General features: G+C 41.8%; 1 protein-coding gene across 1 annotated transcript; it reads left to right on the plus strand.

Annotated features, from left to right (window-relative positions):
* Positions 1–27,430, plus strand: prox2 (prospero homeobox 2). The gene is made up of 5 exons (XM_084393443.1): positions 1–17; positions 1,187–2,348; positions 5,334–5,441; positions 19,984–20,178; positions 26,686–27,430. Exons 2-5 carry the CDS (start codon positions 1,218–1,220, stop codon positions 26,851–26,853), a joined length of 1,602 nt encoding a protein of 533 aa, XP_084249569.1. The 5' UTR covers positions 1–17; positions 1,187–1,217; the 3' UTR covers positions 26,854–27,430.
* Positions 27,431–27,529: the final 99 nt, after the last annotated feature.

The raw sequence follows: 27,529 nt of genomic DNA on the forward strand, positions 1-27,529 counted from the left end.
CGTCTCCGGAGCAACAGGTAAGCGCGCGCTCTCCTCTCCTCTCTCTCATCATGTGCTGAAGTTTCTCTCATAAAACTGCCGATTTTTTTGGCTTAACTTTGTTTTTTTTTACCTCTTTTTCTGTGAGAAAAAACATACTTTGCGATATGAACGTTGTAATTCTTCATTTTAGTATATGAAACGAAACGCATATGCAGTCACAGGCGTAAGACACGTAACGTTAGTCGTTTATGTAGGTTATGTTTCATATTTATTACACGTGTTTTTACATTGAATATTAACGTTCAAAGTGTGTAAAGAGTGCTAAAGTGTGTATAGATATTTATTCAGATCGACATATATAGAGAGAATTAGAAGAAAATCTGTAGATGAATTCAAACTGATATGAAATGCACTTTAAATATATCAAAATACTTTTTTTTCTATCTAGTTATGAGAGTAGTTAGGATTTTATATCTTATGAAATAATGTTATTTTAATGTAATATAATATGTTATTTCTCTATTCTGTTTGAATAACATAGGAATCAGCACAGAAAAAGATGAACATAATTATTTTCATAATAAAACAGGTATAAGAGACACGTAGTCGAATATGTAGGCGATGTGTATATGTTTCATATTTATAACACGTGTTTACATTGAATATTAACGTTCAAAGTATGTATAGAGTATGTATGTATTCAGATTGACATATATAGAGAGAATTATAAGAAAATCTGTGGGTGAATCCAAATTTATATGAAATGCACTTTAAATATATATGAAAAAAAATGTTATTTTATATAATGTACTGTTATTTTAATGTAATATAATATAATGTAATTTCTCTGTTCTGTTTGAATAACAGGAATCAGCTCAAAAAAGTAAAACATATTTTATAAACAATACTCACAATTCAATGTTTAATAAAAAAATAGTTGTGTGTGCATTTAAGAATAAGATGCGTAATGCATGGTACAGAATGCAGAGTTATTGCAATGCCTAATGTATTTCTGATTTTATTTACTACAAAAAAAAGATGAACCGAATTGTTTTCATATATATATATAATAAACAATACTCACAATTCAATGAATATGTTTAATAAAAAAAACATTTTTGTGTGCATTAGCCGTGTGTGGTACAGAATGCAGAGTTAGTGCAATGCCTAATGTATTTCTGATTTTTATTTACTACTCATACAGATTTGTAAGGCTCAAACGGACTGTGACAAGCATGAATCTGAGTCCAGCAGAGCAGAGCGACGGGTGTGAAGGCAACCGATCCGAGCAGATGCTCCCTTGTTTCCGCAGAAGCGCATACGACGAGCCTCTCGCTCCCTACAACGGCTCCGTCATATCCCACCTCCTGCGGAAGACCATCCACAGCAAGCTGAGCTCCCTCGACATGCTCTACTGCGCCAACGAGTCCGGGGCGACGGACGAGGAGCAGAGCGGGGGCGAGGATCTGTCGGCGGACGTCGAGCAGCATCTACAAGCCAAGCGCGCACGCGTGGAAAACATAATCCGAGGAATGGCGGGATCACACGGGGATCCGGAACGAGACTGCGAATCCGCTCGCTCCCGACGAGACAAACGCAAGCAGAAGCTCCCGCTCCACCAGGAGCCCGACGCCAAACCCAAGACGAGCAAAGACGAGGAGTGCCACAAGCTCAAGGAGCAGCTCCAGAGCATGCAGAGACTCCTGCACCAGCTCCAGGAGAAGATCTCGCACGTGTACGACTCCGAGGGCGAGCCCAAACCGGGACTGAGCCGCGAATCCAGCGTGAAGAACCTCCAGGAGACTCTGAAGTGCGAGCTGACCCGGACCGTGAGCGAGAGCATCGACTCAGTCTTCAAGAAGCTCGCGGCGAAGCCGAGCACGAGTCCGGAGTACAAGCCGAGCCAGGACGATTCCCGTTCCGAGATATCCGACTCGGAGGAGGTCAGCAGGGAGCACTTTGAAAGCGACAGCCAAACCGAAGCGTTATCCTTAGTAGTCCGTAAGCCTTCCCAATCCCAGATGATCCCGGGCGTCAAGCGACCGTTCCCGCTCCACCAAACCCCTTTCCAGTTCGGCTACAGCACTCCCTTACACGACAGCCAGATCCTGGAGCACCTCCTGAAATACGGCCCGCACTCGGCCTTCTCCGGGCTTCCCTGCGTTCCCGCTTCCCTGGAGAGGTCGTCTCCGGACTCCATGGAGCATTCCTGGGAAAGCGTGGCCATGAGGTCCAAGGCTCATCATCTGGGTCAGCACCATCATCCCGCGGGACTGGTCCCGGTGGACTCGCTCTGTCTCCCGCACGTTAAGATGGAGTGTGCGGATCTGCAGAGCATGGAGAGGAGCTCCTTCATGGCCCTCAATATATCCTTTCAATAATAAATAACACTTTATTATTCTCCAGTGTTTTCTGTATCAGTCCGACCTAAAGGGTCTGGGTACCGACGATCCTCAGAACGTCAGTTTAGTCTTTTTTAGGGATGCTCGATATATCGGTATCGGTACGGATATATGATCATTTTTAATCTTATCGTTATCGGACTGATGAGAAGATTTGGCCGATATATCAAAGCCGATATGATAATGATATCAAAAGTGATTGAGTGAAATTCCATCTCTCTTAACTGAGATGAAAGCTCTTAGGGTTCTAAATGGAACTCTAGTGTTCTAAATAACTCTTTAAATGCCAAAAATGTTCCGTATAAGAAGCGCCTGATGGAACTGATATCGGCCGATATGTGTTCATTTGTAATGTTGTCGTGATCTGCCTGATAAGAAAATTTGTCCGATGTATTAAAGCCGATACATTATTTCAGCGGAGACGCTTCAGATTCGCACCGTTCAACGTGAGGGTTTTGAATTGCTTGAAATATGATTGGAATCACTTCAAAAGAGGAAAATACAGTTCAGTGCAACATGTGCAGCGCATAGGCGACATACAATTATAATAAGAACATCATTATAATTGTGTGATTTGGACATTATGAGACTTTTGCTTTTATAATCAGGCTCTCAAAAATTATATCAAAATTTGGATTTAGATTTATCGGTTATCGGCTTTCAAATACGAAGAATTATCGGGTATCGGCCAAAATGTTCATATCGGTGCATCCCTTTCCTTTAATGCCACAACAGAACAATAAATGATATCAGAAGTGATGGAGTGAAATCAGATCTCTCTCAGCCGAGATGAAAGCTCTTAGGGTTCTAAATGGAACTCTAGAGTTCTAAATAACTCTTTAAATGCCGAAAAGGTTCCGTATAAGAAGCGCCTTCTTAGTGTGCAAATATTGGCCAGAAAATAGTTTGGTTTGGTTTTTCTCTCTCCTGAAATTCATTAGTATTGATAAAATGGCAACACTTTACAATAAGGTCCATTTTGTCAACATGCAATAAGTACAAGCAATATATTTTTTTAAAGCATTTATTAATATTGGTTAATGCTAGATGATAGAAAATCAATTGTTTGTGTTAATTAACAAATGTTACAGCTTTTGACTTTTGATCAGTAAATGTTGAAATGAACACAATCTAAGATTTATAACGGCCATAGACTCAAACCTTAATGAAATGTTTCCATAAGAATAGACACAAATGAGTCAGAAGTGGCAGTGTTGATCTGATCTGCAGATGAGAAATGCTTTCATTGACTGAGGTCACAGTCTTTAGTGACTCTGCAAATCTGCAAGTCTTATTGATTATTATTTTTCTTCTCAGATGACAGAGAAAAGTCTCTGTTTAATCGTATCGCTGCGACTGAGACACATTAAAGAAATCTCACTGATGATTTCTCTTTTCACAGTTTCATGAAGTTGTTTGCAGGAAAGAAACAGGAGAGGTTTTTTATCCACGCATGATGTTCTTTGTTTAGCTTGAGCTGCTTCTGAAAAAGCCCCCTCTTTGTTTAGTTGACCGTCTTTATTTAACATCCAGTAGTTAACATTGAGATAGCGCTGAACAAACGACCAGCTCTCCAGCTCGACGAACAATCGCAGGATTGAGTGCAGCGGTGAGCCGTTCCACCGACGCAGACTTCAAGGAGAATTTCTGCTTTGATCTCGATAACCCCAAAGAAAATTGTAGCATCTTCTTTAATCTGGGCTCAGTAATGACTTTAAGTCCAGGAAAAGACAAATAAAAAGGAATACAAGGCTTTGATAAGAATTGTTAGGAACAAAAGCCAATTTTCAAAGGCAGAAAAAGCAACAGTTTCTCTTCTGGAAATTCTCTGATTTTTTCCCTCCTCGGACTTGAAAAGGTGCGGGATACGTTTCTGCACTCTCGATGCGATCGGAGTGGATGAGAGAGGTCACTTTTGGTTGTTTGTGAAAAGCAGGCTCTCAGCCATCATTATACACCACCATCAATGGCCAGAGTCGTACATGTATATATCTGCAGTCAAACCAAAAGATTATTCAGACACCAGAAACCATTTCTGATGTGTTTTTACTAGTGTGTGCAGAACACTATAGTTCACTTATGTGAGTGAGGAGAGCAAAATAAAGTAAACTGTGACATATTACACCCAGATATTCTTCATACAGTGACTACCAGTGACATTTATTAAGATTTGGGACCAAATATGATTCAGACACTTTGAGCTGATCATGTTTTCTTTAATTGCTAATGCTCTTTTTACACACAGACTGAACACAATGAAGCATTGCTTGGTGATTGGTTGAGCTAAACTGGTATTATCTAATTGTGTAGTTAAATTTAACAGATATTCAACATAATTCCTGTGTGAGACAGTCTACCAGAAGGACGGACAAAACCAGTCAAATATCAACTGAGTTCTGCTCATATTTCATTATCATTTTCTAAACTATAGCGAATGAACTGAGATAAAGTGAGAAATCTGAATAAATTAGGGTTTGACTGTATATATACACACACACACGTGACAATATTGCAGCATGCAGAGTGCTTCGCTTTTAAACATCATTAGATTTATATAGTGAATCACTGTTTAATAGCAGGTGTTTGTGCTTTACCTGGTTTCTTTGAGCTAAACAATGTATTTTAAAAAGAAACTGGATTGTAAAAGGACGTAAGCTGATCCTCTTCATCCTCACGGAGGAAAATCATCTGTGTGTTTTGCAGCAAAGCAATTATTATCGGCACATATGTAGCAAACGGCCTTAATCTAATTATTGTGTCTGTGTTTCTGCTGTCGTGTCTTAATCCACTCTCTGGTCAACACGGAGCGGGTCGTTCATTTGGGCCGATGAATTGGACAAATTGATGCGTATTTGTTCGGGAGTGTGTGTCAATGCGCAATGCTGAATCGAGGTTGGTCTCTGTGATCTTTTTTTACCGTGAGGTTTTTGAGGCCTTGACGCTCTTCACATTCAGGAAGGTCTGACCCCAAACCATTTGAAGAAAGCCAAACTGATGTTCTTCTACACACGCTACCCGAGCTCAAACTTACTCAAGAACTTCTTCCCTGACGTCAAGGTATGTCACTGTGTTGCACGCTAGTATGGCTCAGTACGTTTATCTGTATTTTATTTCGAAAGGGACAAAGCACATTCATTTACATGAGCACTTGTGTCTGTCAAATTATAGGTCGGTGTTGCTTCTGCTGTTGTTCATTACTATATTGTGATCACTAGAAAAGTATAGGGTTCTGTACAGAACTCTAGGGCTCTCGACTCAGTTTTAAAGAACCCTTTATACCAAAAAGGTTCTATATAAGGAGGAATGTCTTTCATAATAATTTCATGTTTAACAGGGTTTTTTTTTTTTTTCTAGTGATAAAATATATAAAGCTTTATTGCAGACAAAAAAAATACATAAAAATTAAATAATAGCCTATAGAATATACAGTATGTTTATGAGCTGCTTAATAAAAAATAAAAAATGTAAATAAAAAATTAATATTTTTATTTTATTTTATTTAGGGCCGTATTAAATCAGTTTTATTTTTTTTACAAATCCCGTTAAATTAAAACAAAACCCATTTTAATGGTTTAGTTAAATTTTAGTAATAATAATTTGGATAATTTTAGTGATCTATAAGCATGTCTAATTAATTGAAATCATGAAACTTATACAATTTAACAACAATTTAAAAAAAAAGTTTAACAAAAATTACATGTTTAGGGTTTTATGAAAAAAAAAAATTCTAATTCCGGTAATTTTTTTTACTAAATTCTGTGTTTTCTGTTTTCTGGATTCCATTTTACTGGTTTAATTAAATTTTAACAATCAAAAAGCATGTCTAATCAATTAAATTCATAAAAACAATTACTTTTCTTTTAATTTCTATGATTTTTTTTTTGTTTGCCTTTTTCTGGCAATCAAATGAAAGCATAAAACATTAATTTAATTTATCATTTAATCATATTAATTTAAACAAACTTTTTTGTCAAACAAAGTGCTGCACAACAGAGCTTTACTGTTCAAATAAAAAAATGACGAAAAATTGTGATTGTTTCTTAAAAAATAAAGTTTTAATAATAATGTATCATTATTATTATTATTATTAGTGTTCGTATTATTATCACATTGAGACGTACCTAAAAAGCTACCGTACAAAAGTAACGTTTTTCTGTCACAATTTCTTCAAGTTAAACCAAACTTTTATTTTGACGTGTTGAAATGAAACGAAGACATGCAGAACATGCAGGATTAATTTAGAAATAGTCTTTTTGAGGTTTAATATTCACAGAAACTAGTCTATATCGTGATTTTATTTAAGTGCACTGACCTGCTTTTAATTTATTCATAAAAAATCGGACAAATTCCGTTAAATTCTGCATTATACAGTAAATGCTGCGATTTCGTTCGTGTTTTCTGCATCGTCATCATAGGACCCAAACTAAATGATCCCGTGATGGACGGTTCTTTATATGAAGAGCCTTATGTTTCCATATATAACATTTTCTTCTAAGAGTGTCCAGTAAACCAATTATTTATATTTATATTATAAGTATAACTTTATTACTTTTATCTCTATCTATATTTATCCTACTAATCAGTTAAGCATAAAAGTCACGATGGATTGTGAATTCAGAAAAGAACGTTCCATTGCTTTGGCAGAAATACAGAAAAATAACACAAAATTAGACGCTTGAGCAAATATTCCTGTGTGTTGGGGTGGCGATTCCTGAACCGCTGGTTTAACTCTGACAAAGTTAAAAGAAGAGTTTCTCAAGTCAGCAAAAGGAGACAAAAGAGTCTGTGGAGAGGAGCACAACCTCCTCTATTCAGCGTTAACCCTTCAGCCCGCCAGCTTTCAGCACACTACAATAGCAGAGCGCTGAGCCGCGGATAGTGTGTGTGTGTGTGTGTGTGTCTAGCGGCATATCCTGTGAGTGTGTAACGTGTCCTGAGGCACAAGTGTTGTGATGAGTCAACACAACAGGAAAAAGCTTGTGTGTTATTTCATGACTCTCTCGTTGGTTCTCCATCAGACGGCACATCAACAGTTTAAGACACGATACACATTCAGTCAGGAAACCGAAACATTTGGGCTTGAATATTTCGAGAGGATGGAAAGGCGTAGCGCCAAACATTAGTCCCAAACTGATGAGTGATATCTTCTTCTTGCGGTGCGTAGATCCAAAAGGAAATCAAAAATAAGAAAAAAGAAATCCACACACGAATATAGGCCACGGGATCTTATTGTCCGGAGGCCACAAATAAAGTGCAAGAGTGCAAAACGGTTTCGGGTTCAACCCTTTACCAGTGTCATGTGTCCCTCACATATATTGAGGGACACATCCTTCGAAAAATGTGTTTTTAAATGGACGCCTCTTAACCCGTAAGCTGTCAATGTCCCGCTGCCTTTTCCCCCCATCACATATTTCAGTATTCATCATAAATCATCCTGTGAAAAACATTTTGAAATACTTTAATACCTTTTATTAAGCTCCTCCCCCTTGTGGGCGGTGTCAAGTTTCATATTACAACATTTATTTCACTATTTTATAACCAAATCTTTGTCTAATCTTGACAAAACATGTATGGTCGGAAAGGTCGGAGACTCAAGGTCGCATGATGTTGCTGTTTTGATAGAAGTGATATTGTGACGGAAATGTATTGATTTGTGAAAGAAGAACGCATAAAAAAGGCTATTTACTCTAACTCCGCCCACTTACTCCCTTTTCCCATCACATATGAGATCAGAGAGGCATTTATGTTCAATAAAAATGAAGAGAATATTCAAAAAGTGGAAATAAAGTGTCTAACGTGTTTAATAATAATAAGGTGTTTAGGGTTCGGGTTAGGAAGGGCTTTATTGTCCCAATAAGGCAGAATCCATTTAATGATTTTAATGAATATAATAATTTACTCTCTATGTTATTATTGCATACCGTTTAATGTACAACAACACTGAGTTGCAAATAGTATCTGCCACTATTTACAAGTATAAATGGTAATAATATTCATATTCATCGATTTTGCCGATATATCGGTACCGATAGTTGATTGGTGGAACTATCGTGATCGGCAAAATTCCATACTGATAGTTTTTCCGTGTTGCGTCTGTTGCTGCTGCCATTATACAGAGCGAGAGCGCCCTCTAGAGGACAAATAAAAACTATCACTGGCGACTCGAGTTGTTTATTGTAACACGGTGTCCTAACTACACGCGTTGCGCGATAAAAGGTTATTTTCCATGTTAATCAGAGAGTTTGTCCTAACCAGCCGCGACGGCGACACGCGGCGATTATATTATAGAAACGTTTTTTTATTTTTTTCTGCGACGTCGCGCTGGAACAACAAACACAACGTGTGTCGATGATAATCTCAGGTACTGTTTATGTGATTTATTTAATGTTAAAAGCGTGTCATGTGACTTTGAATATCATTTAGTGCTCCAGCTTTGTAGCTGTAAAAGCAACAATGGATAATTCACCTCAGATCTTGAAATTAAACAAATGGAAACAAGAATGTTCAAACTGTGAACAAACAAGTGTATTCTTTGACAAATATTGGTTTCGTAACTCAGTAGCCTATGCATTTTTAATAATGTTTAAATGGTGTAATATTTGTGAATTTGATTATGTTGCTACTAATCCATTTTCTTGCGAGTGCCGTCAAGATTACTCTCTGGTGCCGCGCATGCGCCGCGAGACTCCGCCCACACGCTGTTCTGATTGGCTGACTCCGCCCACACACTGTTTTGATTGGCTGTGGGTTTTGATTGATTTTGACACATCTCGCAGTCGCGTCGAGTCTAGTGTGGACAGACACATTATTTGACGCTGGAATCTTATCGCGTCGTATCTGGTTAGGACACGGTGTGAGGCGGCACAGAGGGAACAAGCTGCACGGAGAGCGCTGACACTTTAGATGCGCATTTAAAACACAGACAGCGAAACGGTATGAATACAGAACACTACAGTCCATGTTGCCATATCATTATGAAGTAATTAATTTGTTGACTAGATGCTTCATTAGCAGAGAAAGAACAGCAGTGTGTTCGCCGTCGAGGCTGAGAGGACTCTAACATTAGTGCCTCAAGCGGTTAAAACAATGTGACAAAAACACACGCAAACCTAATGTTTAATGTCGCAACTGTTACCGTCTACTTCCATTAGTTTATATCTATAGATATAAACTATCTATAGCTGAAGAAACCAGTAATATTTTTATGTTTAAATTATTTTCTGTAGAATTCGTTCTGTAGAACTTCTCATTTTAATATATTCATATTCATATTTATATGTTTGTTTAATTTAGCACATTTCAGTTCAGCACTGGTTTACCTGGTGTCCAGTATCCATTTTAAAAATATCGGTCGATTAATCGGTTATCGGCACGTACAGTCAAAGCTAAATATCGGTATCGGTAAAATCCACTATCGGTCGACCTCTAATAAATAGCATCTAACTACTACTTATTGCAAAGAAAATACTGCTATTTTTACATAGTGTAAATAAAATCTATCGCTATTTTCAGTAATATATGTATATTCACGGCATATAGCCGCTGCCTAAAAAACTGAGGCCGTCACCCAGTGGCTAGTTTTGGTACTGCGCCTAAACAAAATCTCACAGGAACCTCAAGTTTTGTGATATCAACTTGAGATTTGACAATTAACTGGTTAAACTATTATCCACAGGCTTACAGCCTTTCTAAGGCTACAATTTCCACAATTACTATCCATAAGCCAAACCCTGAAGTTCAACATTATATATTACATAGAACTATATTATATATTTAAATAAGATTCATTTTTGTTTTGTTCTTTTATACTAAATTGCACATTATTGAAGAAAAATCCTTGTTTCATTGTTGAAAGTCACAATTTATACTAAACCTCGTCACACCAGTATTTTGGTGTCAGGAAAACGTGTGGTTGAGATTGAATTACTGAGGTTGATGAACATAAAACACTGACAAAAGATAAGAGAAACTGTTTCAGTTTGAATCATGTGGTCAAACAGATCTGATGATGTTAAAGATATAATGTCAGATAGATAGAGATGTTATTTTTAAAGGCGGAAGTGTATTTGGCTACACGTTATTTTAAGGTGACGTAAGTACTGAGTAATATTAATTAACCATGTACTTACTATAGAGTTACAGAGTTTGGTTTAGGGTTAGTTACTTGTAATTATGCATAATTTTCTGTTATTACTATAGTAAGTACATGTAGTAACGTGTAACTACATCACCTTAAAATAAAGTGTTACTGTGTATTTAGATAATTTCTATTAAATTCTGTTTTAAATCACAGATTCTCCACAGACTAACATTAGAAAAGCGCAAAAGCTTGTCTGATAATATTGGTTTTGAAAGCAGTGTTTCATGAAGGTTTGGTTAAATCAGGAATCAGTCATGAGGATGTTTCTTCACCCAACAATAGCAACAAATATGACCACAACAGTGTGTGACAAATCCATGACGGGAAGTCTATTGTGCCGTATATCGAGTGAAACGCTTCTGGAACAAGAACAGATGTGGGCGGGGCTTGATTGTGTCTGTGGGGAATTGATTGGCTGGTTGTGGTTTGCTATTGGCTGATCTCATGTGAGTGACAGGTTATAGCCCCGCCCTCGTCATCAGAGAAGAGAAGAGATGCTGCAAGAGGAACTTATTCTGATTCAAGATTATTAACACAATAATGATGTGCACAGAGAAATCATTTAGAATAAATACTAAAATATTCCATTAAAAAAAATAAACAAGAGGGAGAGCCGTCACAAAGATCATTAGTTATTACCTTCGGGGCCGCTAACACGACACCGTTCTAACAGAAACCCTTAAAACATTTAGAAAAACGTTATCATCTCCGCATAAACTTCAAAAACGTGAATCTGTGAAAGCACTGACGGCGCTATTACGTATTACTGTATGCGCGTTTGAATATATATGTGCGCAGGCATGTTTGTCTTTCTATACAAATTGACCTCAACAAACTCCTAATTACTTGTCTGGCCTTAAAAATTAATAATACCGAATTTTTTCTTCCGCGTATCAATGTGAACTGGAATCAAGGAGCAAGGAGAGTCCCGGCGAACTCCTGTGGGAAGTCACAGCACACAAAGCCTGGACTAATCCCAGTGCCCGATCCCATTCCCGTCAGCCGAAGCCACTTTCCTCCTGACCCCTTTCTCACACTCCGCCAGAAGAAGCGTCTTTGAGCCCTTGGGCAGCTTTGAGCTCTGAGATCGGATCAGGGTTGTAATAACAGGGCTGATGTGAATAGCGGTTTCATCTGCTGTTTGGATAGATGTGATTCTGTGTGCAAGACATCGCTGGGAAAGACGAGGTGTGACCGCAGCCCTTTAAACAGGAGTGTGTCGCTGAAAATAGTGTGGAAAGCCAGCGCTAGAATAACAACAAACACACTTTATAATAATGGTCCGTCATTAATAAGCAGGACTAATGAGTAGTAACACATTGGGTTACGCTTTATTTTAAGGTGTTACAGTGTAATTATATATTTAAGTACTGAGTAATATTAAGCAACTACATGTACTTACTATAGGGTTAGGGTTTGGTTGAGGGTTAATTACATGTAATTATGCATAATTTACTGTTATTACTATAGTAAGTACATGTAACGTGTAACAATGACACTGTAGAATAAAGTGTTACCCACATTAACACTTCAGCTTCTACTATAGAAACAAGCTTAATTACTAACCACAACATTAATGTGTCTGAGGTCATACAATGCATCAGTAATTACTCAAGTGTTGCCTAGTCACTCTTGGTGATCTGGACCATTATTATAAAGAGGAAAAGATGTGTTTCACTTTAAAATAAGGTAAAATAGGAAACACTTGAGTAATTACTGATGCATTTTATGACTATAATCAGAGTAAAAATGATGACTGATTACGTCACGACACACTTTATAATTTGTCATTTAGTTAATAGTTATTAATAAGGCAAATCCCATCAAGTAATCATTGATTACCTAATAAGGAATAATCTCCTAAATGTGATATTGCTTACTGATTAGTTAAGCTTGTTTCTATAGTAGTTAATAGTAGTAGCTGAAGTGTTAATGTAGTGCTACTCATTAGTCCTGCATACAGGTGAAACTCGAAAAATTAGAATAATCATGCAAAAGTTCATTTATTTAAGTAATTCAATTTAAAAGGGGAAACGTCTCAGGTTACGACTGTAACCTATGTTCCCTGAGAACAGGGAACGAGACACTACGTCAGAATGACGCTATGGGGAACGCCTCAGGCGTGACAGGTGTCTGAAATCAAATATCAACTCACAGCAATCATGCTGACCGGCGACAGCCCGTGAATCATTTGCGTGAATGATTGACATGCGACCTGCAAGTATAAAAGGGCGCCTTGCAAACATGACAAACATCCTATCGTCTGAAGGGACTGTTGCAGGCAGGCCCCGAGGCATGGCAGGAAGACGTAGTGTCTCGTTCCCTGTTCTCAGGGAACATAGGTTACAGTCGTAACCTGAGACGTTCCCTTTCGAAAGGGAACTCTACACTACGTCAGAATGACGCTATGGGGAACGATATACCAACGCCACCATGCTAAGGGGAGTGCATGCCAAAAGGCAGTGACAACTGTCAGAACCGGCAATTCAAATGAACGCTAGTACCACTCACCCCCAGGTCACACTGAGCTGTCAGTGACAGCACTCCCTACGGTCATAGCCCAAGCTAAATGACACCACAGAAAACCTCCATAAACATAGTTTAGTGAAAGGTCTACCTGGGCCTGCTCAAGGGCCAAGGACCACAACTTCAACTTCTTAGAAGGGGTCCCTTCTAGGGAATGTGGCTAGGGAACCTGAGGAACCCCAGCCAGTCACTATTCAGGGGAACGTGCCGCCTGAAACGCCACCAGGCAGGCCTGACCTGGTGTCACTATATAAGACACTACAGTCTGGCCACTTCCTGTCTGTCCGAAGACAGAGCCTCTGGACACTTGCCTTTAGGAAGGCATCCAACCCGAGGGACTGTGAAGCAGGCAGTAAACCACTCGGACCGGATCTCAGAGACGGGATATCCTGGAGAGTATGACTCAGCATAGTGCTTTACAACCCTTGCCAGCGAGGGGAGTTTCTCTACTCGATCCACGGATCAACCCAGTGTTTGTGTTTCAAAACACTAAGGAGGCCTGTGAGGGCCTAAGGACTGATCTAACTGGGAGGCCTCATAAGAGGCCTACGACCGACTGATCAGACTCAGGAGACCACATACTCATACTGACCCTCAGTGAGGGGAGCATTAGATCTACCTGGTAGGCAACCAGGCTGTAGCAGGATAAAGAGGTTCCAGGAGGGAACCCGTAGCAGAGAATACAAACTTGAGTTGAGCCAGGGCGCAAGCTCACCTTCGGTAGCTGCCTGATAAGGTCTGCTAAACTGAAAGTAAGCGGCCACTAGCTTACAAAACCCAGCACCACAGTGAAACTACTCAGGGAGACCTGGAGAGGCCTACTACCTGACAACCACAGTATGTGGGAGCTCACCTTCAGAGAGGCCTGGTGAAGCCTACTATCTGATAACCACAAAACGTGGGAGCTCACTTTCAGAGAGGCCTGGAGAGGCCTACTACCTGACAACCACAGTATGTGGGAGCTCACCTTCAGAGAGGCCTGGTGAAGCCTACTATCTGATAACCACAAAACGTGGGAGCTCACTTTCAGAGAGGCCTGGAGAGGCATACTACCTGACAACCACAGTATGTGGGAGCTCACCTTCAGAGAGGCCTGGTGAAGCCTACTATCTGATAACCACAAAACGTGGGAGCTCACTTTCAGAGAGGCCTGGAGAGGCCTACTACCTGAAACACCATGCTAAGTGGAAACACACAGTAAGTGGGAGCTAACCTTCCAAGGAGGCCTGGAGAGGCCTACTACATGATAACCACAGTATGTGGGAGCTTAACTTCAGGGAGGCCTAGTGAGGCCTACTACCTGATAACCACAGTGCATGGGAGTTCACTTACAAAGAGGCCTAGAGAGGCCTGCTACATGACAACCACAAAACGTGGGAGCTCAACTTAAGGGAGGCCTAGTGAGGCCTACTACCTGATAACCACAGTGCATGGGAGTTCACTTACAGAGAGGCCTGGAGAGGCCTACTACCTGACAACCACAATATGTGGGAGCTCACCTTCAGAGAGGCTTGGTGAAGCCTACTATCTGATAACCACAGAACGTGGAAGCTCACTTTCAGAGAGGCCTGGAGAGGCCTACTACCTGACAACCACAGTATGTGGGAGCTCACCTTCAGAGAGGCCTGATGAAGCCTACTATCTGATAACCACAGAACGTGGAAGCTCACTTTCAGAGAGGCCTGGAGAGGCCTACTACCTGACAACCACAGTATGTGGGAGCTCTCCTTCAGAGAGGCCTGGTGAAGCCTACTATCTGATAACCACAGAACGTGGGAGCTCAAGAAAAACCACATTAAGTGGAAACTCAAAGTATGATGGAACTCAACTCCAGGGAAGCCTGGTGAGGCCTACTACCAGAGAACCATGACATGAAGGAGCTTACTTTCAGGGAGGCCTGGAGAGGCCTACTACCTGAAAACCACAGCTGACAGTGGGCCAGACTGGCAGTCCAGTTGACTGTCTATGGGGCTTTGCCTTCAGGGAGGCCTTATGAGGCCTACTACCTGATAGTTCAACCTCAGGGCCACTTAGTACCACAGTATGAGGGATTCAGCCCTCAGGGAGGCCTAGTAAAGCCTACTACCTGATCCCCACAAAAAAAAATGTGGGAGCCCATCTTCAGGGAGGCCTAAAGAGGCCTACTTCCTGAAACGGTCTAATCAGCTGGATGTGTACTGCTGCTGGGGACTCGCCTAACAGGGAGGCCCGGTCGAGCCTACTAGCTGATAGCGAGTCTTTCTGCTACTTTAATGAACACTGCTGGAACCATACTAATAAAAAACTTTCCTAAAGTTTTGACCTAGTGTATGCTCCACAATGTTGTGACCCACCTCCGAGGAGGCCTGTTAAGACCTACTACTCGGTAGTGAGTCTTCTGCCTGAACTACCAGGGCCAACCAACGAAGGTGAGCTGGCCTAGGAGCCCTATCTTAGGGGCTACCCGGTCAAGGAGGCCTGCTGGGGCCTACTACCTAACTGTGCAGCCTTCAAGGCAGAAAAACTGTTACTACAGCGCTTACAGCATCCTGGTACCTAATCACATTGCCAAAGGCAGTGTACTCAGCAAAAAGCAATACCCTCATAGCAGGGGAGTACAACATACGCCACTCTGCCTAGTGGAGGCCCCATTTTAAGGGCCTGCCTACTAAATGCATGGGCGTCAGCTCATGGCAATGCTCTGGCTTCAAGGGAGCGGAGTTCAAAAACCGGAATGAAATGTAGTTAGAACTCCCTGCTCAACCGGAGCCATCGTGGTGTGAGGTAGAAAACACAGAGCTGAGAATGGATTACTCAAAACTACCCCGTGTTTAGTGGGGGAGTAACACCATATGCCCCTGAAATGTTAGACAGGGAGCGGGCCTGCAAGTGGCTCCAAAGGGTAACAGGGATTTGTCCTGTGCCCAGCCTGGGGAAGCGGGGCTTGCTTGCAAGCCAACCAACCTTCACCCCTCGTACGAGTGGTTCAGCTCAACGGGCTGAGTGGAGCCAGCTCTAGAGGCCTAATCCAAGTAGCTCTGTTCGGCAGGGTCTGGCAAACTATCACATCGCAGAGCGAAAGACAGCCTAACCCTGCCTGAAGGATCATACCTCAACTACCACCCTGCATTACTCTACCACCCCTGAATGCAGTGAAAGGGGCGGGCCTTGGCCAACAACTCCCATTTAAGGGAGGAGGCTGAAATCTAGGGGAGGAAGCCTAACACATAATGAATGTGGCAGCTATACTTAGCAGAACGCCTCCAACATCCCAAACCTAGCCTAGGCCAGCTACAGAGGCGGCCCGGGTTAGGGCCGACCTACAAGCATAGATCTACCTGAGAGCTCGGAGGAGCCACAGCCTACTTAATTGAGAGGCTGAAAAACACTCACCTACTGACACCTTACAGAGCTCAGGGGAGCGAAGTACTCAGGATACCAATGTCACAAACCAATAGGTAAGACATAAGATCTATCTGAAGCGCCAGCGTCAGTCTAAACCTAAAGCAAAAAAGTTTTTTTTTTTTTTTTTTTTTAGGAAGACCAACTACTCTACCCCAGGGTGGCTAATCAGCCCTGCGACTAAAAAGAAATGAGCGGTGGCCCACCACGCATAAAAAATTTTTATGACAGGAAGGCCATCACATACTCAAAACAGAAGCCAATTTTCCTTGAGCTTCTCGTTAGATCGTTCCAGCCACCAACTGGGGAGGCTTCAGGGCCCTGAAGTCCATACTTTACCTTTTATTCTAAGAATGACCCCTAGGTCTATACAGGGAACAAGGCTTCTGTAGAGAGATACAAATAAGTGTTAGTTATACACACAAATTCTCCAAAAACCAAAAAAGTTCACCTGCGGCGTGCGGAGTGAAGACTTCACCAGAAAGGTCTCAACGAACCTGGGGTCCACCACTTTTACATGCCTAAAAGCGGCACTCACATCAACCAGTTGCTACGGCGGGCCATCAGAACATAGTTCTCATCATAGGCCCAACCCCAGGACTGGTGTAACGCAAACGCCTGGGGAGTAAAGAAGAGGGAGAGGGCCGGTAGAAAAAGCCCTCCAGGGAGGTCATACCCTTACTTCCGCTGAGCGCTGCTCCGCTTGCGCTGAATGACCTCCCTTAAGTCCCTCTTCTTGCGGGAGGCTCGCCTTCTCTGCGTCCTACTCCTCCCTGGAGGGGGCGCACGAGAGGCAACACTAGACCTCTGGCCCTGTCTATGGTCCTCGGACCAAGACGGACCAGGTCCTCCCGCCTGCCTGGGCCGGGGCCCGGATCTCAGCGGTATACAAGTTTTAAATGCGGCTGAGCGCGCCTTCGCCTCCCTAAACTTTCCAACCACCGCCTCAACGGAGGTGCCGAAAAGTTTAGTGGGCGAAACTGGTGAATCAAGGAGAAGGGCCTTTTCCTTCTCCCCGATATCAGCCAAGTTGAGCCACAGATGCCTCTCCGTGGCCACCATCGCCGCCATCGACCGGCCGATCGCGGCAGCAGTCTGTTTAGTGGCCCGGAGAGACAAATCTGTGGTCCGGCGCAACTCAGCGACCGCCTCAGGGGACAGCCCTGTCCCCTGGTCGAGATCCCGCAGCAGATCAGCTTGGTAGGCTTGGAGCACTGCCATGGTGTGAAGGGCAGCACCAGCCTGACCTGCTGCCATGTACGCTCTGCCATTCAAGCGAGCCGTGACTTTAAGAGGCTTGGATGGCAGAGTCGGAGCTTTTAGTGTCGACGCCCGCCCAGATACGAGATAGTTCGCAAACGTCTCGTCAATGGGCGGCATCGACACATAACCATACTCCCCGATCCCCTCAACATCAGCGAAATTACCCCGCTGATGTCGATGAATACGGGCCGAGTATGGTTTCTCCCATGCCCTCTCGATCTCTGAATGAAGATCCGGAAGGAATGGGAGGCTCCGTTGAGCTGGTGGTCTATGTTCAGGGAGAAATCGATCGTCTAACCGGCCGCGAGCGATCTCTCCCTGAGCGCGCTGTTTCCATGGCAACTGAAGCTTGTCAGTGGCGCGCTCCATAACTTCCACCAACTCAGCGTACATGGGGCAGGATGGCTGACGAGGTTGAGGATCTGATTCATCCTCCTCAGCCATCTCTTGCCCAGCCTGAAGAGCACTCGCTGCAGTTTCAGTAGGAGAATCTTCTCCATCATCCACCTGCAGCTCACTCTCGTCAGCCGATGACTCGTCCGAGAGGTGAACAACCCTCTCGAGACTGTCAGCGAGCTCCATCTGGGAGCCCCATGAAGCGCGTCGCCGCTCTGCCTCGGCAAGAGCGGGACCCGATCCGCGAGGACCAGATGCTGAACTCTCTCCCCTCGAGAAGAGAGCCAGACGAGAGCGGAGCGTTCTCAAAGGAAAACACTCACAGTTTGCACAGGATGCTCCCTCGAGAACATCCCGTGCGTGCTCTTCACCCAGACAGTACACACACATCTCGTGAGTGTCACCCGGCGACAAATATCTTGGGCACGGGTCAACACATTTCACATAAGTCTTCTCAGGACTTGCCTTAGATGTGCGTTTCATCTTTGCAGTAAGCAGACGTTTAATTACAGACAAAAACAGTCCCTGAAGACGAAAAGGATGTTTGTCATGTTTGCAAGGCGCCCTTTTATACTTGCAGGTCGCATGTCAATCATTCACGCAAATGATTCACGGGCTGTCGCCGGTCAGCATGATTGCTGTGAGTTGATATTTGATTTCAGACACCTGTCACGCCTGAGGCGTTCCCCATAGCGTCATTCTGACGTAGTGTAGAGTTCCCTTTCGAAAGGGAACTAATATATTATATAGAAAATTAAATGCAAAGTGAGATATTTCAAGCCTTTGTTTGTTATCATTTTGATGATTATGGCTTACAGCTTATGAACACCCCAAATTCAAAATCTCAGAAATTTTGAAAATGTTCATAAGCTGTAAGCCATAATCATCAAAATTATAACAAATAACAAATAATCTCACTTTGCATGTAATTTTCTATATATTAGTTTCACCTTTTAAGTTGAATTACTGAAATAAATGAACTTTTGCACGATATTCAAATTTTTCGAGTTTCACCTGTAGTTAATGATGTTTAACCTGTAGTTAATGATGAACCATAATTATAAAGTGTCACCCAACAAACGTTTATGAAACAAGTAGTGCCATGACTCTAGATTGCTGACGCTTGTAATACGGGATTCCTCCTGCTCTTCCCATGTTTTCCGATCGCTTCTCAGGACGGACACTGACTATCATAAGAGCACATTATAGTCTCTATAGTCAAAGTGTTGAAACATGGTCATAGAAAACCTCGAAACTTGAGGCGATTTTAAAATTGTGATTTCCAGGCCATGAAAATGTGTGGAAAACAATAACGTAATTTTTCTAATGAAGTAGTTATTTGCTCAGCTCTAAAATATTCTATCAAATGCACTCTTTTAAATAGCCTGATGTGTTGTTGAAGACGTTCACGTAACAGATGTTTCTATCGTCCACATGACTGAATTCCCCGAAATGACCCCGTTCGAGTCTCACACCGCTGCTGTTCGTATGTTTTATGGTTAAAATACGCACCATTCCCTCTTAATCATGAGCCTAATATGCTGAAACGACTAAGCTAATGTTTCTTCTCTAGTCGCATGTAATTACGAATTCACGTAAATAATATATTTTAAATTCAAAATGGCAAAATAGAAAAAAAAAAAGTAGAGAAGTTTGAATCACAAACAGATTTTCAGAGTCGCGCTGGAATACATGTTTGAGTTTTGTGAACAGTAAAGCCCCCCCTTCTTAATGATTGGTCATCTCAGTCAATCTGACATTGGCGAGCGCTGTCAGACCAGTGATAAAAAATGTATTACATTGATGCCGACAGCGTATAAGAGACTCTCTTAATTTGACACATTGTATTTTTTTAATATTTTTTTTATATATCATTTTTTTGTATGTTTTTAGTTCAATCGCTGCATCACGTCCCAGCTGATCAAGTGGTTCAGCAACTTTAGAGAGTTCTACTACATCCAGATGGAGAAGTTTGCTCGTCAGGCCATCATAGACGGCGTGAACGACGTGAAAGACATCTCCATCACCAGAGAGTCCGAGCTCTTCCGCGCCCTCAACATGCACTACAACAAAGCCAACGACTTCCAGGTACTCACGCCTTTACATCTCTACACGTAATATTGGATGTTTGCTGAAACTAAATAGACCAGTTCAAGCAGATACTGCACTGGTTTTAGGTGGAATGCATGTAAATATGGTCAAATGTGTGAAAGTTCCCCTTTAGTCAATCATTTTATCCCTTAGAACTCATCTTTGATCACCAAAATGATATATTAAAATGTTTTTTCCTTAAATAAAAAATTTAAGGTTTTCATGCCTTAAAATATCTTGAGTGTAACTCGACACCCTTGCCTCATGTAGTATACGCGGTTCTATGAATATGCAAATGAGCCCCGCCTCCACTCACTCACTCAGCTCAGAGATCCACTGGTTGACGATCACACGTTGATCTGATTGGTTACAAGGTAGTTTGTGACGTCAGAAACACCAGCGATTTCAAAGCGTGTTTTTGAGACTGTCTTTGGTTCACTGCAGTTTTAAGGAGGAAATACTCAGCAATGGTGTCGACTTATGAACTTACACATGCTTTGTCTTAAAGCAGATTAAAAACACCACATAGACACATAAACAACATTAAAAGCTGGATTTTCACCACAGGGGGACTTGGTAATCAAAGATGAGTTTTAAGGAATACGATTATTGACTACAGGGGGACTTTAATGTTTACAGATTGGCATTGTTGTAAGTGCCTCACATTGTGCTTTTTTTAAGAAAATGATCAAACCAAAATATTTTTTTTTAGCAGTAATCAACATCATACCATAAATGCTGTCGATTGAGCTCAACTTGAGCTTACTTGATTTACTAACAGCTTCCAGCGCAAACCCTCTTTTAGCGTTAAAAACTACTGTCAGGTTTGCGAAAGACAGTGAAAAATTAGTGCTGAAAAGACGTGGACTGGGTTATTTTTGCGGATGACTTTATTGCATTTGTAGGAGTTTCCCTGTCAGGCGCAGTGTTTATGGGAGGAGAGTAATTAACTGAATCATGCAGGGTGATTTACTAAGGTTTGCGCTCGTCAATTTACTGGTATTTGGGCAATTATTTAAAAAGCAAGATGGTAATTTGCGCTGCCCTTGGTAGATTGTGTTGGTCATTATGGAAATGATCTTGTTCTTTAATATGCGTGTCGTCAGTAGATCACGCGCATAACTTTCGCATAACGCTTTTATGCACTAATTTGTTAATAAATGACATAAGTACAACGATTATTTGCTAGATAAAGTTCAGTTACTGTTTAAATGCACATCAGGATTTAGTGAGGGTTGTGTGTTACTGCTTCTCCAGCGTATAGCATGTTTTGTGTTTGTTTTTATAAATGTGTTTATTGATTTTCAAGCATTACAAACATAACCTAAAATCGAATAAGAGAACAACACAGAGAAAGGAGAAAAGAAAAAGGAAGTATCCAACAATAATTATTACTATTATTATTATGGCTCACCACTCCAATAAATCAATCTGAAAAAAGGTGAAAGGAAATTAAATGATTGTACAAACAATATGCCTTCCACATTTACACTTAAATATACCTTACATATTTTAACCTCATTAAACAAACCCTCTAGTAAGAATAGAGGATAAATGTGACCCTGGACCACAAAACCAGTCACAAGGGTAAAAAATTTTAAATAGAGATTTATACAACCGAGATACAACTATTTGAAAATCTTGAATCTGAGTGTGCAAAAAAAATCTTTAAAGTTGTCCATTTATGTTTGCGATTTTGCTCACAAAAACATTTTTTTTTAATAACAAAATATCTCCATGGAACATGATCTTTACTTGATTTTGATTTTGTATCATGTACTTTACTTTACGTGATTTTTGGCATAAAAGAAAAATCTATAATTTTGACCCATACAATGTATTGTTGGCTATTGCCACAAATATACCCATGTGACTTATGACTGGTTTTGTGGTCCAGGGTCACATATTTAAACCCATATATATCAAGACTGGATCCCAGCGTAGAGCATGTTGATCTGCATCATAAACCAGATTCAGAGATTCGGGCTGGTTCTTTCAGTCCTCGGTCCGTTTTGTCCATCTGTTTACACTGGAGTTTTTATTAATGAAAACGAAGCTTTTTGAAAACGCTCTCCAAAGAAGATAAATGTGAAAACGCTGTTTCGTGCTGTAGTGTGGACTGAGAAACAGAGGTATTTGAAAACGGTGACGTAAGTTTAGTCATGTGACACATATTGTACCAATAGATATTGATGTTTATAGCGGTATTGTGCCTGTTATGTGCTGTTCACTTTCACACAGTTGCTAAAATATGTTACTTTGCGAACTCTTCATATCACAGTCCTGCAAAGATGACAGGATTCACTCGCATTTGCTGAACATGAGAGCAGTTTTAGCGTTTTACACCAAACATATAATGCTGAGTGAGAGCTGGACGCTTCAGTGAATGAGGAGATATTTAGCTAAATAAAATGATCCTGTCAGAATAATTGCGCGATATTATTTATTTATCCGTCTGTATCATCTCAGTGAGCTTTTGTGAGGGTTTACTCATGCGCAGTAAAGGTGAATTTAGCATTTTCAGGCGTTTTCCAAAAGTTCCTCATCCGCAATGAAACGCCTGAAACGCCGGTGTGGACGGAGAGCGCTTTCAAACGAAAACGCCGTTTTCAAATGCATCCGGATTAACGTAGACGAAGCCTCAGAGAGATTCAGGCCGGTCCGAGCCGGTTCTTTCAGTCGGCTGTCCTCGTTCTGACCCGCGAGTGGATCCGCACCTGTATCTGCGCATGATCCCAGATCCCAGATCCAAACTGTGGGAAGAGGAAGCTGCAGCATCTGCTAAAACAACTTGAGATTATGCCCTGGCCACGCCTGACTGCCGTTCGGATTGCTACTGATGCGAAAGAAGCCAGAAATCCCAAGAGTGCCGGGCCGGCGGATGGGAACGAGCCGAGAGAGTTGTCTTTACCTCAGCACCAAGACATTCCTTTCCCAGGGCCTGCTTTTGTGTCTGGAGATGCACGAGAAACAAAACTGTCAACAGCGAAGCGGAGCTACTCTTCGGGAAATAATGCCACCGGATAGATCCACCTTCTTCCCACCCTCACACACACACACACACACACAAGCCCGAGTCCTTCAAAGTGATGCGCCGCCTGGATTCCTGCGATGGGAACCCTGTCCTTTCATGCATTTTCCGAGCAGTTAAGTTCGAAGCAACGATCAAAGCGTCCATCCACGCTGCTCACCTAATGATTCTGACACTGTATTTGGTTTAAAACGAGAACATTAAAGATGCTGCGTAAAGATCAAGAACTTGAGCGCATACCTATAGACCTGATGCGCCAGAGAAACGAGCGCGCAGCTTCTTTAGAATATTGTCTTTGAACTTCTGTTTTAGCGGTCGCTGTGTATATCTCTATGGCATCGCTGTCGAGGAGTGATTAGCTGGAGAAGGGGATTTACTAATTGTAAAGTTACCAAAAGTTATCATGAGGATTGTAATATTTAAAGTTGATGTCTTAACAAATGTCAGTAGACCGGGAAGATATTAAACGAGCCGTTCATTCATAAATACGCAAGATCGTGTCGGCGCCAATGGCCTCGTGGTCTGTGCGCCGACATGAGGCGGCCCGAGTTGCGCCGCTCGGGCGGCCCGAGTTCGAGTCCCGGCTCGTGGACCTTTCCCGATCCCATCCCCATCCCCGTCTCTCTTCCACCTCGTTTCCTGTCATCTCTCTACTGTCCTGTCACAATAAAAGGAAGATCACCAAAAAAACAATATACAAAAAAACAAAACAAAAAAAAACGCAAGATCGCAGTGAAAATACAAGACAACGAGCGCAGCGCTGAAAAGGGGCGGGGCTACATAAGGTCTATGGACTAAACACGTAATACGCATGTGCACGCCGTCACAGTTTGATGTTTACGCAGAGATGATAACCTTTTTTTACTTTTTCAATCAATCAATCAAAACTAACTTTAGCTGGACAATAACTTTATTCTAGAGCTGCTGTAAAGCCAAAACAATCTCTGTTACTTTAATTTCCTATTATGACTGTAAAGCTGCTTTGAGCTGCTATATTGTTAAAAGCGCTATAAACATGAAATAAATTATGGGCTAGGGTGTTCTGGGTTTTTGCTAGGGGCTTGCATTTTGGTTCTGAGTGGTTGCTAAGGCATTTTATGTTGTTGCTAGGATGTTTTGAATAGTTGCCAGGTGCTTGAATGGTGGTTCTGGGTGGTGCCTAAGGCACTTTAAGTTGTTGCTATGGTGTTCTTGTTAGTTGTTAGGTGGTTGCTAGGTGGTTGCATGGGTGTTATGGAGGTTGCTAGGGCATTCTGGGCGGTTGCTAAGGTATTGTTAAGTGGTTTCTGGATATATGTGTTCTGGATGGTTGCTAAGGCATTTTAGGTTGTTACTAAGGTATTTTGGGTTGTTGTTAGGTGGTTTATAGGATAGGGCATTCTGGGTGGTTGCTAAGGCATTTTATGTTGTTACTAGGGTATTCTGGTTGTTGTTAGGTGGTTGCTAGGTGCTGGCATTGTGGTTCTGGCTGGTTGCTAGGGCATTCTGGGTGGTTGCTAAGGCATTTCTAGGTGGTTTCAAGCCTAGTGTGTTCTGGGTGGTTGCTAATGCATTTTAGGTCAATGCTAGGGTATTTTGGGTGGTTGTTAGGTGGTTGCTAGGATGCTCTAAGTGGTTGCTAGGTGGTATCATAGGTGTTCTGGGTGGTTGTTAAGGCATTTTAGGTTGTTGCTGGGGCATTCTGGATGCTTGTTATGTAATTGCTAGGGTGTCCTGGGTGGTTGCTAGGTGCTGGCATTGTGGTTCTGGGTGGTTGCTATGTTGGATGTTCTGAGTAGTAGGCATTTTAGGTTGTTGCTGGGGTATTTTGGGTGATTGTTTGGTGGTTGCTAGAATGCTCTAAGTGGTTTCTAGGTGGTTTCATAGGTGTTCTGGGTGGTTGTTAAGGCATTTTAGGTTGTCACTGGAGCATTATGAATGCTTGTTAAGTAGTTGGTGGGGTGTGCTGGGTGGTTGCTAGGAGCTAGCATTGTGGTTCTTGGTGGTTGCCATGGCATTCTGCCTGGCTACTAAGGCGTTTCACTGCACTTACACACTCAGTCTGATCACAGTAGCATATAGACCCCTTTTCAGTTAGTAAACATTGTAAACATTGTTTTTCAAAAAGGGTCTATTGAGTGTGTAATCAGTGTCTGACTGAGGTCTGTTTCAAACGTTTATTCCTCAGGTTCCTGACAGATTCTTGAAGGTCGCTGAAGTTTAAAATTGTTGTTGCTAAGGCATTTTTAAGTGGTTTCTAGGCATGTGTGTCCTGGGTGGATGCTAAAGCATTTTAGGTTGTTGCTGGAGTATTTTGGGTGGTTGTTAGGTGGTTGCTAGGATGCTCTAAGTGGTTGCCATAGGTGTTCTGAGTGGTTGCTATGGCATTTTAGGTTGTTACTGGGGTATTTTGGGTGGTTGTTGGGTGGTTGCTAGGATGCTCTAAGTGGTTGCTAAGGCATTTTACGTTGTTGCTGGAGTATTTTGGCTGGTTGTTAGGTGGTTGCTAGGATGCTCTAAGTGGTTGCCATAGGTGTTCTGAGTGGTTGCTAAGGCATTTTAGGGTGTTGCTGGGGTATTTTGGGTGGTTGTTGGGTGGTTGCTAGGATGCTCTAAGTGGTTGCTAAGGCATTTTACGTTGTTGCTGGGGTATTTTGGCTGGTTGGTAGGTGATTGCTAGGATGCACTAAGTGGTTGCATAGGTGTTCTGAGTGGTTGCTAAGGCATTTTAGGGTGTTGCTGGGGTATTTTGGGTGGTTGCTAGGATGCTCTAAGTGGTTGCATAGGTGTTCTGAGTGGTTGCTATGGCATTTTAGGTTGTTGCTGGGGTATTTTGGGTGGTTGTTGGGTGGTTGCTAGCATTCTCTAAGTGGTTGCTAAGGCATTTTATGTTGTTGCTGGGGTATTTTGGCTGGTTGGTAGGTGGTTGCTAGGATGCACTAAGTGGTTGCATAGGTGTTCTGAGTGGTTGCTAAGGCATTTTAGGGTGTTGCTGGGGTATTTTGGGTGGTTGTTGGGTAGTTGCTTGGATGCTCTAAGTGGTTGCATAGGTGTTCTGAGTGGTTGCTAAGGCATTTTAGGGTGTTGCTGGGGTATTTTGGCTGGTTGTTAGGTGGTTGCTAGGATGCACTAAGTGGTTGCATAGGTGTTCTGAGTGGTTGCTAAGGCATTTTAGGTTGTTGCTGGGGCATTCTGGATGCTTGTTATGTAGTTGCTAGTGTGTCCTGGGTTGTTGCTAGGTGCTGGCATTGTGTTTCTGGCTGGTAACTAAGGTGTTTCTAAGGTGATCTGGTTTGCTGTTCTCATTAACACATAATTTGAAGATTCACTCGTGATGACTGTTGCACAAACACTCAGTCTGATCACAGTAGCACTAGTGAGGGTTCACACTGCATTATTGACCCCTTTTCAGTTAGTAAACATTGTGACGTTTTTGTAAAAAGGGTCTATTGAGTGTGTAATCAGTGTGTAACTGAGGTCTGTGTGTTCCTCAGGTTCCTGACAGATTCTTGGAGGTCGCTGAAATCACACTTCAGGAGTTCTTCAGCGCCGTCTCCCTCTCCAAAGACTCCGACCCCTCCTGGAAGAAAGCCATCTACAAGGTCATCTGCAAACTGGACAGTGACGTTCCCGAGGACTTCAAATCCCCTTCCTACCTGTAAACCCAGAGCGCCACCTACAGGACGCTTTATTTATCATGAGTGTCAATCACACATGTGTCTTTTTATAAGTGAATCGTCAGCTTTATAGACAAATCTAAATATATATTCTAAATATTTTGCTGTTGACTGCCAGCGAGTTTGTTTCATTTTGTCTGTGGAATAGGCTTGTTTATTAATAATAATAATAATAGTTTGGATTTTGGTTTTTCAATGTAATATATTTTGCTTTTATAATGCCACTGTAGACAAATGTGTGGTGTGTTTTTTAGTCCTGGTAATGAACTGGAAAAGCAGTTATGATTTGTGTTTTTAATGTGCATTTGTTTCTTCTGTGAAGTATCTCATGAAGCATCTGTAATAATAAAACAAGGTGTAAATAAGTATAATTTAGCTGTATGATATGAGTAAAGGTGGAATATTGCTGTTTATGTGGGACCCCAGAGTAAAATATATTGCATGTAGAAGCATTTCCCTCAGAATTTGCCAATCTCATGTATACTGGTTTTCATATTCTTGTTTATCATTATCTAGCAGTGTGTGGTTTTTCATTTAATAATAAAAGATTCATATTGCTGCAGTTAATATGGGGTTAATTTTTTGAGGGTTCTGATATAAACGCTTTCTTTCAACATAAAGGAATAATCCCCCCCAAAAAAATTAAATAAAAAATAAATAA

Source organism: Rutilus rutilus (genome assembly GCF_951802725.1).
Source record: "Rutilus rutilus genome assembly, chromosome: 21".
In the NCBI taxonomy this organism is placed as follows: Eukaryota; Metazoa; Chordata; class Actinopteri; order Cypriniformes; family Leuciscidae; genus Rutilus; species Rutilus rutilus.

Excerpts from the sequence above, each read along its gene's own strand:
- prox2 (XM_084393443.1), top strand. The coding sequence starts at position 1,218 with ATGAATCTGAGTCCAGCAGAGCAGAGCGACGGGTGTGAAGGCAACCGA. Across the intron at positions 2,349-5,333 it reads GCTCCTTCATGGCCCTCAAT|ATTCAGGAAGGTCTGACCCC; the intron begins ATATCCTTTCAA and ends GACGCTCTTCAC. Across the intron at positions 5,442-19,983 it reads ACTTCTTCCCTGACGTCAAG|TTCAATCGCTGCATCACGTC; the intron begins GTATGTCACTGT and ends GTATGTTTTTAG.